This window comes from Pipistrellus kuhlii, unplaced genomic scaffold (genome assembly GCF_014108245.1).
Source record: "Pipistrellus kuhlii isolate mPipKuh1 unplaced genomic scaffold, mPipKuh1.p scaffold_m20_p_10, whole genome shotgun sequence".
Classification (NCBI taxonomy): domain Eukaryota; kingdom Metazoa; phylum Chordata; class Mammalia; order Chiroptera; family Vespertilionidae; genus Pipistrellus; species Pipistrellus kuhlii.
The window spans coordinates 20,035,473-20,049,015 of NW_023425405.1; the positions used below are offsets into that span (position 1 = coordinate 20,035,473).

The 13,543-nt window shown below is 48.9% G+C and overlaps 1 protein-coding gene across 6 annotated transcripts in view; it reads right to left on the bottom strand.

Annotated features, from left to right (window-relative positions):
- Positions 1-1,887: 1,887 nt before the first annotated feature.
- The window catches only part of DENND2A (DENN domain containing 2A), a 105,558-nt gene continuing 93,902 nt past the window's right edge, over positions 1,888-13,543 (bottom strand). For 5 of the 6 annotated variants that reach the window (XM_045577490.1, XM_045577485.1, XM_045577480.1 and 2 more), the window contains 6 exons: positions 10,663-10,840; positions 9,264-9,305; positions 5,372-5,489; positions 4,539-4,784; positions 3,018-3,104; positions 1,888-2,152 (listed from right to left, as the gene is read on the bottom strand). In XM_045577490.1, coding sequence (XP_045433446.1) covers positions 2,121-2,152; positions 3,018-3,104; positions 4,539-4,784; positions 5,372-5,489; positions 9,264-9,305; positions 10,663-10,840 — 703 coding nt within the window. In that variant the 3' untranslated portion in view covers positions 1,888-2,120. Of the gene's footprint in view, positions 2,153-3,017; positions 3,105-4,538; positions 4,785-5,371; positions 5,490-6,736; positions 6,775-9,263; positions 9,306-10,662; positions 10,841-13,543 lie in introns of those variants that run through there. The other variant, XM_045577492.1, reaches the window with a different exon arrangement.

Below are 13,543 nucleotides of genomic sequence, written 5' to 3' on the forward strand. Positions count from 1 at the left end.
TGGCAGGAGGGGCTCCTGGGGTTCATGATGGTCAGCTTCCTGGCCTGGGAGTTGGTCACACAGATATGGTCACTTGTGAAGGTCTGTCAGCCTGGGCATTTTCAAGATGGATATTCTACTTCAAGCAAACATTAAAATGAAAATACAAATGTGCTGAGATACTTGTATGAAGATGCTTTTGTCAATGCCCTTTATGATATTAAAAACTGAAAATAGCATGCATGCGTAAGAGTAGAGCATTGGTAAAATGACTTTTAGTGTATCTATAAAATAGAACATATAATACAACCATTAGAAATATTGATAAAAGGTATTATTTATTCACTTGGCGGTGGTAAGTAGACAATATAATATAAAATAAGTTAGAAAAGAAAGTATATTCCAAAATATTAAAAAATGATCATTTCTGGGCAGAATATTGGTATTAATAAAGTTAACTAATCTGAGGAGCTTGTTAGGTACAATTCCTGAGCCCCCACACTCAGAGATTCTCCTTCAGTCTTCCCCTCAAACCCCAGAGTGCACACCTACCCAGGTTAATTGTTATGCATAGCCTGGCTCCTATCAGTTTGGGGGTCCTTGGAACCTTTTATGAATCTGATATATGCGATGTATCCTCTCCCCTGAAAAATGAATGGCCACACCGCGTCTTGGACATAATTTGGAGAGACGGTCCATGACTCCAGGTAAGAATCCCTAATGTGGAATGAGAAGTCAACCTCCTCCTTTTTTTCTTCTTCTTTTCTTTCCTCAGAAGGTCCCTTGCTCCCAGTGCCCTAAAGGCTAAGGACCTCTGCCAGGTGGCACAGGCCACGGCCATTGCCATGACCAGAGCACATCTTTCGTGTGTTCTGTCGTGGTTGCTGGTGCCACCCAGAGGAATGCACTGGAGGTGTGCAGTGGCTGATGGGCGGTGGGTGGCTGCGGTGGTGCCAAGGCCTGCTTTGAGACTGTGCCTGTGCTGCCCACCCCGCTGGGTGCCCTGCAGGAGGGCAAGCTGCCTGATGGATGCACAAGTCTCACGAAGCTGCCTCCAAACTTTGATGCTCTCTCATTTACAAAGGTCCCTCCGTTTATCCACCCACCGTTTTGTCTCTGCTGATCTGGGTCCCTACAACGAGATGGGAATACTTCATAAAGTATAAATGCGAGTAGGGTCAAAGCTGTGGCTTTATGTGTTAGAGCACATGTGTCAAACACAAGGCCCGCGGGCCAAATCCGTCCCGCCAGGCCTTGCAATGTGGCCCGCACCGCGCTGTCATCACTGCACTCCACTGCGTTTCCATCACAATGATAGTTTATGACTGTTCAGTAAACCATTCGGGCCCGCGATTTAGGCTGGATTTTAGATTTTGGCCCCTTCTCTGATTGAGTTCGACACCCCTATGTTAGAGGGTGTGTGCTCCATGATACTTTACGATCATACCCTTTGGGACCCTACGAACGTTTTATTAACAGATCTTATGATTTCCTCTTTTTGCGTGCACCTCAAAAGTCATGGACGGCTCGGCTTGGGCAGTGGACGGTGCTAAGGCTTCTAAGAGAAAAGAGAAGAGGAGGCCCAGAAGACAGGCCCCTTTGGCAGAGGAGTGGGAGGCCCGACAGCTATGGCCTCGGCCACCAGGTGGCATCACCGGCCACTCTGGTTGCAGCTTCTCCAGGGAAGCCCAAATCCTTGGAGCCCAGATCAGACTCCTCCACAGAAGGGCCAATCCTTTCCCCACGGGCTCTGCCCTGAACCTTTGGGGTCACCACAGCATCTCCCTAACACCCGCCTCTGTCCCCAGTTCGGCCCCGAGGAGGGATGCCAGGCCGGGTGAGCCAGGGAAAGATGACACAGGGCAGGATAGTTTTCTTAGCCCTGGCATAATAACAAGAAAACCCAAACATTTTTCTTTTTTTTTAATAACTAAGATTTAAAAAAAAATTAAAAATCCAAAAACCAGCAACCAAAACAATCCATCTGCATGTCGGCGACAGGCCTGGTCTCAGGAGCGGCCAGAATCCCCCCTGGCCTTGACCCAGAGCTGGGATGCCCGGGCCGATTCAGAAAGGCCACAGGACTGTCTTTAAACACGCGGCTGCTCTGGGAGAACTTTCCTTCGAGTCCGGGCGGAGGGTTATTTCTTGTGGAGAAACTTCATTTTATTGCCTAAGAAAGAAAAAGGGGAGCATTTCACCAGGAGAGGAAGGAGGTTAAGTCTTCCCTCTTCACCGCAGCTGCAGGGTGGATAACCTTGCCTCCCAGGCCAGCCCGGAGGGAGCCCACTCCGTGCCCCTCTGGGTGATGGCCTCCCTCCCTGCCTCGCAGTCTCTGCACCTCCCCAAGGAAAAGGGGTCTTTCTCGGACTAAGGAAGAGCTGTAGACACTGCTTCTAAAATGGTAAATGGGAATCTCTGAACATAACGGTCCCCGAGGAGCCAAGCGAGAAAACGCCCAGCAGTGCGGTGAGTGGGAAGTCCCGCCCCAAGTGGCCGTCTGTCCACCCTGAGGTGCTCGTGTGGTCCTCACTGCGCAGCTCCCCCTCCCTGGGGCCTGCGCTCTCCTTCCTCTCTTTTGAGTGAGCCACCCAGCCAGGGCCTCCTTCTCTGTTGATTTGTTCTTCATCCTTTTCCAACAAGGACCTTGTTACTAAGTAAGCCGTAGTCCTTTTCACTTTTACATTTCCACTTTGGAGGGCACAGAGAGGCTGGGCCACCTCTGTGCTGCCAGACACCCTGCCTGCTTCCACTCACCCTGCTTCCTAAGCTCAGTGCCCAGAAGACTCGGGAGTGAGGGAGATGACAAGGAATGAAGGTAGTGAGGCAGCCCAGGAGCCCAGGAGAGTGGGGAGGGGCCTCAGTGTCCTCTCTTTATACTTTGGAGTAGGACTGGGACAGGAGGCCGCAATGCTGACTTTGCCTGCCCAGCACAGGCCAGAGAGCTCTGTGTTATTTTGGAACCGGCTCCAGTGGAGGGACTGGCCAGGAGCCACGGACCAGAGGCTAACGATGGGGACCGAGCCACTTGGTCTTACCTAGTCCCTTCAGGAACTTGTTGACACCGCTGTGCTCTCCACTGGGGAGTGTCTCCAGGTACTCTTGGGCACGGACCTCAAACAGACCTGTTGACAAGAGAAATCCCGGTCAGTATAGTCCCCTCTCTGGGCACTTCTAACCATACCCGTTTCCTTACTGCCTCAGCAAAGGGGAACTTGCTTCTGAGATGAGCTGCTCCTCTAAACATGCTCTGAATCATAGGTTTATAAGAGTTTTTATGACCCCTATAATTGCCCAACTTTGTGCAATAACTGTCTTTGGAAAGCTGTAAAGCCGGCTCCCACACAAAATCCTATTTTGACTCAACAAACACCTTCCAAGTGTCTCCACTGTGCCAGGCCCGAGGTTTCAAGATGAACCAGATGGTCCTGGCTCTCAGGAACTCCTGGAGTTTCCTTTTCCTCGCGTTCTCCCATGAAGAGGGAGCCTGGCCGCGTGGTGTGGCCTGCTGGGAGTCTGTGTGCCACCTGTGATCTCAGGAAGGCGGGGCAGGCCACCCCTCAGGGCCATCAGTGCTCACCCGGGTCTGAGCCTCAGGACTGTCTTCATTTCTCTCTGGTCCTAGTGGACAGTACTGCTTTTAAGTTTAACGTCTGGGCCTCTCTATCAAACAGTGGTCTGTAAACATATCTACCAGTGTGTGTACCCAGCAGGCCTTCTATTTAACAGGTCCCTTCATCAGATCAACTTTTTGCCAGAAACGTGGCCAGCTGCTGTCTTTATTTTACAAGGAGCTCTGGGGATGGTTTGGTTCCTTAACTCAGTCTGTACCATCATAGCACCAGAGGACACGGAGGCCTGGGCCAGCAGCTCCCCTGGGACTCTGCCTGGCCGCTGCTCGGCCACTCCTGGGTGGTGATCACCTCGCCCCTATGCAGGTCTAACTCCCATCTGTGACAGCCTTTCCCAAAATTTCCAGTTGTCAGATTCCCAAAAGGGCTTAAGATGACATAAGAAAGAGACAGCAATGACATTACCCTCTTTCCCACACCTCCCCCTCTCCCATCCCGGGAAGTGTGATGGGACCCAGCTGACAGGGACAAGGAGAAGGTAGGAGAGATGAATTCCAGGAAGAGAGAGAGAGGGAGGAGAATGGATGACCCACAAGCTCCCAGCCAGGCAGGCTCAGGAGGCTGTCCCAGCCCAGCTGGCTCCTGCCTGCTCTGTGGTGGAGAGGGGCAGGAAAGAGAGGCAGCAGGGACAAGGAGGCCTGTGGAAAAGGACAAAGGATCTGCAGAGAGGAAGGAAAGAGTGTCCACGAGAGTTTCCTCGAGTTGGAAAGCATGGAACAAACGGAGGACCTGTCACCAGAACCTGGAAAGTGCTCTTGGACAGGCGAGTAAGGGGAAGAGATATCTGAGTAGATGGGCATCAGGGTAGTTTCAGAAGCTCAGACGTGCAAAAATGAACATTCTCTAGAGGTGGCCGAAAACTGCTCCCTTTTGTGCTGGGGCACCTCCATCTGTCTCAGGGAAGGCGCAGGGAAGATGCCCTCTGACCTTTGGCATCCTGTCGACGCAGCTCTCGCTCCTGGATGAAGCCCCGGAACATCTGGGTCTCCATGAAAACCTCCAGGAAGCGGCGCAGGCTCTTGGAGGAGACGGCTTTGCGGAAGGCCTCTCGCTGCAGGGTCCTCTCCTCACGGTCGCCCACCGTCAGGAACAAGGAGTAATGACCCACGATCTCCACGAAGAAGCGGACAAAGGCTTCAGACACCACCTGGTTCAAGGGGCTGGACTCAGGGCCTGAGCAAGAGGAAGGGTCAGCGGGTGAGGGTCAGAGCCTCTGAGACAAGCCAACTGGTAATACAAGCGACTTCTAGCTCTCTCGAGGTAAAACCCTACTGACGCATAAAAAGGTTACTCAAAGTATTAAATTATTTCTTTCCCTCCCTTTTATTTTCCTTATTTTTTGTTGTTGTTAATCCTCACCAGAGCATATTTTTTCCAGAGATATTAATTAATTAATTAATTTTTTTTTTTTTAGGTAGAGTGGAGAGAGAGAGAAAAACATCGATGTGATTGATTGCCTCCCGCTTGTGCCCTGACAGGGGCCAGGGATTAAACTTGCAACCCGGGTACATACTAGTACTTTTGGACTCTTTCTCTACTTTAAACAGATATTTTAGGGCCAAATTGGGGGTGTGTGTGAGAGAGAACTTTTCCCAGTTCACTTGTTAAAATGAGATCCAGTGAGTAGATTGAGCACCCAGTTTCTCTCCTTGAATCACTCTCTCGCCTATTTTCTTACTTAACCCAGTGCCAAGTGGAATGCTTGGCCATTGCTCCCTAATGATGGAGGGAGGTGCAGTCTGGAGGGGCTGAGCACTAACCATGCTTGCAGTCAGGGGGCCCTTCATCCTGGTCACTGGCCAGGTCATTTCTCTGCTCCAGAATGTGTTCCAGGGCCACCTGAAGCTTCCGGGGCAGGATGGAATCCTCGTCGTCCATCTGTAAGGCACAAAGGACAGGTGGGCCATCGCCCTGCTACTGGAGGTGGTGCTGTGCCCAGCCAGCAGGACACATGGGTGCACTGCCTGCCAGGCCTGCGCAGCTCAGTCTAGTGGAAGGAACAACAGAGGTCTGAGGTTTGGATCATGATTCCACTTCTTACAAGCTGTGTAAGCCTCAGTTTCTCCATTTGTCAATATCCACCTCATTGTGAAGATTAAGTGCAATGTTCAAGACACTGATGAAGGAAATTGAAGATACAAGTAAATGAAAAGATATCCTGTGTTCATGGATTGTAAGAATGAATGTTAAAATGCCTATACTACTCAGACTGAGCTACAGAGTTAATGTAATCCCTATCAAAATGCCAATGGTATTTTTCACAGAAACAGAAAAAACAATTCTAAAATTTATATGGAAATACAAGAGAGTCCAAACAGACTAAGCAATTTTGAGAAAGAATAACAAGATTAGAGGCATCACAATTTCTGAATTTCAACTTTAACAAAGTAATCAAAACAGTATGGTACTGGTAAGCCAGTCAGAGAAGGACAGGTATCACATGATTTCACTTATATGTGGAATCTAATGGGCAAAATAAACTGATGAATAAAACAGATCCAGAGACATGGAAGCATGGAACAGATTGTCAAATCTCAGCGGGAAAGGGGGTGGGGTGTGAAGAAATCAACCAAATAACTTACATGTATGTATGCATAATCCTTGGACACAAACAATAGTGTGGTGAGTATGGGGTGTGTGTGAAGGGGCTCAATGGGGGTGGGGGGGAAGGGGTCATCTGTAATACTTTCAACAATAAAGATAAGTTAAAAAATAGAAATAAATAAAAAAAACACACAATATAATACTGGCATAAAAAAACAGACACATAAACCAGCGAAACAGAATCAATAGTCCAGAAATAAATCCACACATATATGGTCAATTGATAGTTCACAAGAGAGCCAAGAATACTCAATGGACAAAGCATAATCTCTTTTTAATATATTTTTAAAAATTGATTTAAGAGAGAGGGAGAGATGGAACATCAGGAAATGAAATCACTATGTTGAAGAGGCATCTGCACCCCATGTTCACTGCAGCGTTATCCACAACAGCCAAGACCTAGAAACAACCTAAGCATTCATCAATGGATGAATAGGTAAAGAAAACATCACACATACACACAGACAGATACGTGCACACACAAAGAGGAATATTTGCCATAAAAAAGAAGAAAATCCTACCTTTTGCAACAACATGAATGAAACCGGAGGGCAATATGCTAAGAGAAGTAAATTAGACAGAGAAAGACAAATACTGTATGTTCTCACTAATATTTGGAATCTAAAAAACCCCAAAACTCATTTGAAATAGAAAGTAGAATGGTGACTGCTAGAGGCTGGGGTTGGGGGAAATGTTGGTCCAAGCTCTAAGATGAATATGTTCTGGGCTCTAATGTACAGCCTGGTGACTACAGTTAATAATGTTCTATTACATACTTGAAGGTTACTGAGAGTAGATCTTAAATGTTATCACTACACACACACTACACACACACTACACACACACACACACACACACACACACACACACACTACACACACACACACACACACACACACACACACACACGTAGTTATGTGAGGGGATGGCCAAGCAAAATTTATTCTGGTAATCACTGTACAATATATATACATATCAAACCATCATGTTGTAAACCTTACGCTTTTGTATGACTTATGTCAATAATATCTCATAAAGCTTGGGAACAATATTCAATACAATTACATTGTGAAAAAACTTGGAACTTAGTGGCTACACAAGAATTGTTTCCCGCTGCCCTACCCTGTAGGGTGGCTGGTGCTGATCAGGGCACTTGGCCAGGGCAGATGACCAGTGGATCAAAGATGATTTTATGGCCCTGGCTGGAAGCTCAGTTGGTTAGACCCATGGTTGGCAAACTGCGGCTCTTGAGCCACATGCGGCTCTTTGGCCCCTTGAGTGTGGCTCTTCCATAAAATACCACGGCTGGCGAGTCTATTTTGAAGAAGTGGCGTTAGAAGAAGTTTAAGTTTAAAAAATTTGGCTCCCAAAAGAAATTTCAATCGTCATATTTGGCTCTGTTGACTAATGAGTTTGCCGACCACTGGTTTAGACCATTGTCCTGATACTCCAAGGTTGTGGTTTTGATCCCTGGTCAGGGCACATATAAGAATTAAGCAATGAATGCATAAATAAGTGGAACAACAAATTAATGTCTATCGTTCTCAAATAAAAACAAACAAACAAACTAACTAACAAGCTGGCTTTATTAACTGGGCTCAGAGTTAGAGAGCCCCGGGGAAGGGCTTCCCTGAGGGCCTTTGGGAAGTAACAGTGAGGGGAACTAAGGATAGAAAATGGCATTACCACAACAGACAGAACTTTCCAGATCGGCAGCTCCAAGTTTAAAAGCAATGCAATAGAATATCCCTAAGACCTGGTAGGAGTTAGACCTCTCTGGCAAATGATAAGTGAGAAAATAATTGTGCATTATTTTCTCTAATAATGAAAGTAGTTTATGAAAATACATGGAAGTTTGAAAACAATGTAAAGTCATCATAATCTGTCTCCCTTTCATTCTTCCACAATCAGCATTAATATTTTGGTGAATTTTCCTTTCCAACTTGTTTAGAGGCATATATAAATACACACACACACACACACAAATATATATATATATATATATATATATATATATATATTTTAGAGGCCCAGTGCATGAAATTTGTGCACTGGCGGGGTGATGTCCCTCAGCCCAGCCTGCACCCTCTCCAATCTGGGACCCCTCAAGGGATGTTGGCAGTTGGACATGCCTCTCACAATCCGAGACTGCTGGTTCCCAACCGCTCGCCTGCCTGGTTGCCCCTAATTGCTTCTACCTGCCAGCCTGATCACCCCCTAACCAGTCCCCTGCCAGCCTGATCACACCCTAACCAGTCCCCTGCCAGCCCGATTGTCCCCAATTGCCCTCCCCAGCAGGCCTGGTTCCCCCCAACTGCCCTCCCCTGTTGGCCTGATCGCCCACAATTGCCCTCACTTACCGGCCATCTTGTGACCACATGGGGGCAGCCATCTTGTGTGAGGGCATGATGGTTAATTTGCATATTATATCTTTATTATATAGGATTCTCTCTTTCTCCTTTTTAAAAAACATGAAAAAAATACATATGAGCCGAAACCGGTTTGGCTCAGTGGATAGAGCGTCAGTCTGCGGACTGAAGGGTCCCAGGTTTGATTCCGGTCAGGGGCATGTGCATTGGTTGCGGGCATGTGTTTAGTGGGGGTGTGCAGGGGGAGGCTGGTCGATGTTTCTCTCTCATCGACATTTCTAGCTCTCTATCCCTCTCCCTTCCTCTCTGTGGAAAATCAATAAAATATATATTTTTAAAAAATGCATATGATTTTGCATCCTAATTTCCACCCCACTTAATATTATATCATAAACTTTGTTCTCAAATATTCTTTAAAAGCATATTGAAAAAGATAAGAATCTATAGGCAAACCTATGCAAAGAGTCTAATTGTTAGAAGACATTGTCACAAAACCCACCTTTACTAAACCCACCCTCTTTGGCCCCGCCTTCTGGCTTCTCCTCAGTCCAGACCTGGCTGGGGATTGGGAATGCCCAGGCTCACCCAGGAGCCTTCGCAGAGCCGGAAAGCTGAGCCCCAAACACCAGAGAGGTAAAAAGAGAGCCAGCAGAAGGTTGAAGCTGGCCCTTTCACTCACCTGTCTGAGGAACCGGTTGTTGACGAGGTCGACTACAAGAACCTGCAAGATGAGGAAAAGGGACTATTATTGTCAGCAGGGCTTCTGGGATATAGCGATGGGCTCTTAGCCTGTTTCCATCTTGGCACCCAAAGAGGCAGTGGGGGTGGGGTGGAGTGGGCCATTTGTGGTTTCCTGACATTGCCACTGTGGCCACAAGTGATGAAGAAGGAAGGTGGGGAGCAAGGGCTTTTCTGAATCCCACACTTTCAACACTGCAACCACAGGCTGGAACATGTGTGTGCCATGGCTGGACTCCCTGCCCTGCTGCCGACTGGCTAAGGCAGAGCCTCTAAATCTTAGGCTGCTTTTCAGTAAATGGGTTACTGGGGTGGGGAAAGAGGCCAGAGGCCTCACTTGTGCCCCTTCTACTTGACTGTCTCAGCATACCCAGAGTCTTCTCTCCTTTCTCTCAGATACCCAATTGGCCCTGTCATTTCTCTTAATGGGAGAGGAGGGACAAACCCAGAGCTGTGGATCCAGCTGGAGAGTAAATCAAGCTGCTGGGCTTAGTCAGGCTTCCGGATAAAGCACGTTCCCCTCTGTCCCCAGAGCGGGCTGAGACCCAGGGCCAGGACTAGGGTGACACGGGCGCCGGCCTGTGCATGCAGGGCCCTGCGAGCGAGACCTTCACTCAGGCTCAGCACACGAGGGAGGAAGAGCAGGGCATGGATGGCCACTGGGTTCCCACAAAGAGCTGGGATATGGGCTCTAACATCCCAGGACCCCAGATCTGAAGGGGCTTTTTCCTTCCTTCTTAGACACCCTATAGAACTGAACTGAGCCATGTTAGGGATCATAGGGCATCCAAACTTCTTGCAGCTCAAACCCACACCTGGTTAATACTAATGCGATTTTAGGACCACCTGGACAATTAAAGGAGCCACATCTGGGGACCCAGTTTAACTTTCAGGGCACGTGTTCCCCAGGGGTTCAGGAGAGAGTGGCAGCATTAGTCCCCACTGTTCCCTCTCTGTGGCTGGGTGTTCTCAGGGCTCAGGGACAGACACAATTTGAGGAAGGGGCTGGGGTTCAATAACCACAGACCTGCCAAGTAAGACTCCCCGCCTGGATGCACACCTGAAAACGGCACTTGATCATTAAAACATTTTGGTGGTTGCCCATTTACTGATATGATAAAGGACCTATTTGCAGACTCGGGGGTGATGGCTATCTCATAAGTAAAGCCGTGGGGTCCCCTGCTCCCCTGACACTGCTTGTCACACAGGCTTCGGCAGCACCTCCCTCTGTCTCCCAGGGGAAGGGAACAAGAGACATCCCCTAGGCAGCACCCCCCTCTGCCGTCTGCCCTCTGCCCTCTGCCCCCACCAGAGGGCACAGGGACACCCCGGGAGCTCACCTCTTCCAGGGGAAGCTCCCTGAGCAGCGGCAGTGAGCTGGTGAGCAGCCCGATGAGGAAGGGGGTTGGCGAGCACACGATGTCGACCATGGCGGGTGGCAGCACGGGGATGTAGGTGTGCTGCCAGGTGAAGGGGTAGGTGATGGCCACCATCGCGTGGCAGCACTTGGACAGCGTGCTGTAGCAGGAGAGAAAGGCAGGACGGGAGGGCTCAGGGAGGGGCCAGAGAGAAAAAACCACACCTCCCAAGGCACGCTGGTGAGAAAAGGCATGTAACAGGGCCTGACATAGGCTATTCCAGGCACACAGAGCTTCTGCGAGGCTCTGAGACATGGCCAGAGGGGCAAGGTTAATGCCCTGGGCCATTTTTTAAGTGTGCTTTCATACGTGAGCCCCATTCATGCACTGCTACGCCTTTTCCTCACAGCCCCCTTTAAGACCAAACCCAGAGGACTAAAGCCTCTCTTCTCAGGACGCTTACTCTTCTCCTGAGGATGCTTAATATTCTAACCGGGGCTTTTTTTGTTCTCTCCCACACATCCTCTCAGCCAGTCAGGGGAATGGGCAACTCCGTGGGTATTCGCATGGCAGCAGTCAGCTCCAAATGACTGTTTTGTAAAAATGAGGCTCAGGTCCAGTTACCCTTGCCTAGAATTCCAAACTTCAAGATATATCAACATAAGGGAAACACTGAGTGTTCTCTCTCTCTCTCTCTCTCTCTCTCTCTCTCTCTCTCTCTCTCTCGCTCATACATGAGGCCCAGTGCACTAAATTCATGCACTCAGATAGGGGTGAGGTGGGGGCCCAGTCTGGCCTGTGTACTCTCACAGTGCAGGAGCCCCGAGATCAACTGCCCCAAAGAGGTAGGCCGGAGCCGTGGGTCCTGCCTCTGCGCCATGTGGAGCCGCAGGACCCCCAGGCCTTGCCACATGGAGCCACTGGGACCCTTGGCATCGCTGCACAGAGCCTCTGAACCGCACACACAGTGTCAAGTCCTTGCCCACCTGCACCTGCAGCCCTGGCCACCCGCATGCGCCAGCTGTGCATGCAGCCTCCTCGTGATGGATTGTGACTGCGTGATGGCATGATGATGTGATGACCATTTGTATATTAGCTCTTTATTATATAGAATACATACTTTTTTTTGAGGACTGTTTATTTTATTTTATTTTCAATTACAGGAGAGTCTCTCTTAAAGAATAATGACCATGATGTAGCCTTTTGTTGGCAAGCGCCAAGCTTTCCTAACCACTCGCCACATGCTTTGCACAGTGCCTGGATCCACTCTCAGTTTACCAGTGAATGGGTGGATTGTTAGGGACTATCCTTTGGAATGTCGATCCTACTGTGTGAAGACAGTGATGACTGGTGGCCGTCCGAGGGGAGGGAGAGCTGACTTTCTCCTTTCCTTGCAATCACTCCTTATTGGGCGAGCCTGCCGCAGCAGCTTCTCTCTCCTCTCACTCTAGTATGCTGTTTCCAGGAGCTTGTGAGAAGTTTGTGTAACGTAAGAATAAAAGAGAAGTGAGGGTCCAGTGGTCCCCCTTGAGTGCACTGTGTCCTCTTCAGGGCGTGGGCACCTCCCAGCCTTTGCTCTGGTTCTTGGCTGCGCTCCGTTCCATGTAGGGAAAGTTGTGAGGAAGCTGAGTTCTGGACACATGGCTGCTCCTTTACCAGTCCCCATGATGCCATAATCTCATTGTCAAAAACTTTCCTGAGGAGAAGATCCAAGATGGCTGCACAGGTAAACACCTAACCGCAGCTGCACACAACAATTTTGGTGAAATACAACTAAAATATAAAATGGACATTACCCAGAACTACAGGAAAGTCGACTGACTGGAAATTCTACAAAGAGAAGCAAGGAGAAAACCAGAAGGAAGAGTGGAGGAGCTGTAAAAGCCTAAGGTATGGAGGCACATGGCGTGCACGGAGAGGACGAAGCCGAAGAGGAGGGAGGCCGAGTGCCTGACTGGCGTTCCCTAGCGGGAAGGAGACAAGGGCTCCGGACTGTGCTGAGCCCCAGTTCCGATTGCTCTGAACCCCAGTTCTGGGCCAGACCCCGGGGACCCAGGCTCATCCATAGGGATCTGGGCTGTAAGGTGGAACCCTGGGGAAGCGGCGAAAGGCAGAGCCCCCAGAGGCACGCACATTGCGCGCAGAGAACGGACAGTTGGCTGTGCCGCGGGATTGCCCTGGTGGGAAGGAGACAAAAGCTCCAGACGGCTCTGAACGCCACCTCCAATCTCACTTCCAACTGAAATGAACTCCAGTTCCCGGCCCATTGGGGGAGAGACTAGGCTGTTTGGGAGCAGGTGAAACTCGAGGGCACCTCACTCTCAGAGGTGCTTGCAGCGAGTACTGAAGGACCCTGAGGAATACTGAGACTCAGGAGCCGCATAGGGCGTGGCTTACGGAAGCCAAGGCTGTAGGCTCCACCCTGAAACTCCGCCCCATCAGGGAAGCTGCGAAAATGCCAAGACTAGGAAATAGATCACAAAGAAAAGAAATGGAGGACAAAAAGCGACTGGATATAGAGTTCAAATCTACACTTATAAGGTTTTTCAAGAATTTCCTAGAAAAGATCGATAAGATCTATGAGGATATGAAAAGGGATCAACTAGAAATAATAAAAGATCAACAAGAAATAATAAGGGATCAACAAGAAATAAAGAATACATTGTCTGAAATAAAAAATGTTATACAGAGTCCTAAAAACAGAATGGGAGATCGCAAGAATCAAGTCAAAGATTTGGAACATAAAGAGCCAGAAGACACTCCTCCACAGAAGCTAGAAGGCAAGAGAAAGTTGAAGATAATGTAAGAAACCTCTGGGACAACATCAAGCAAACCAACATCAGAATTATGGGGGTCCCAGAAG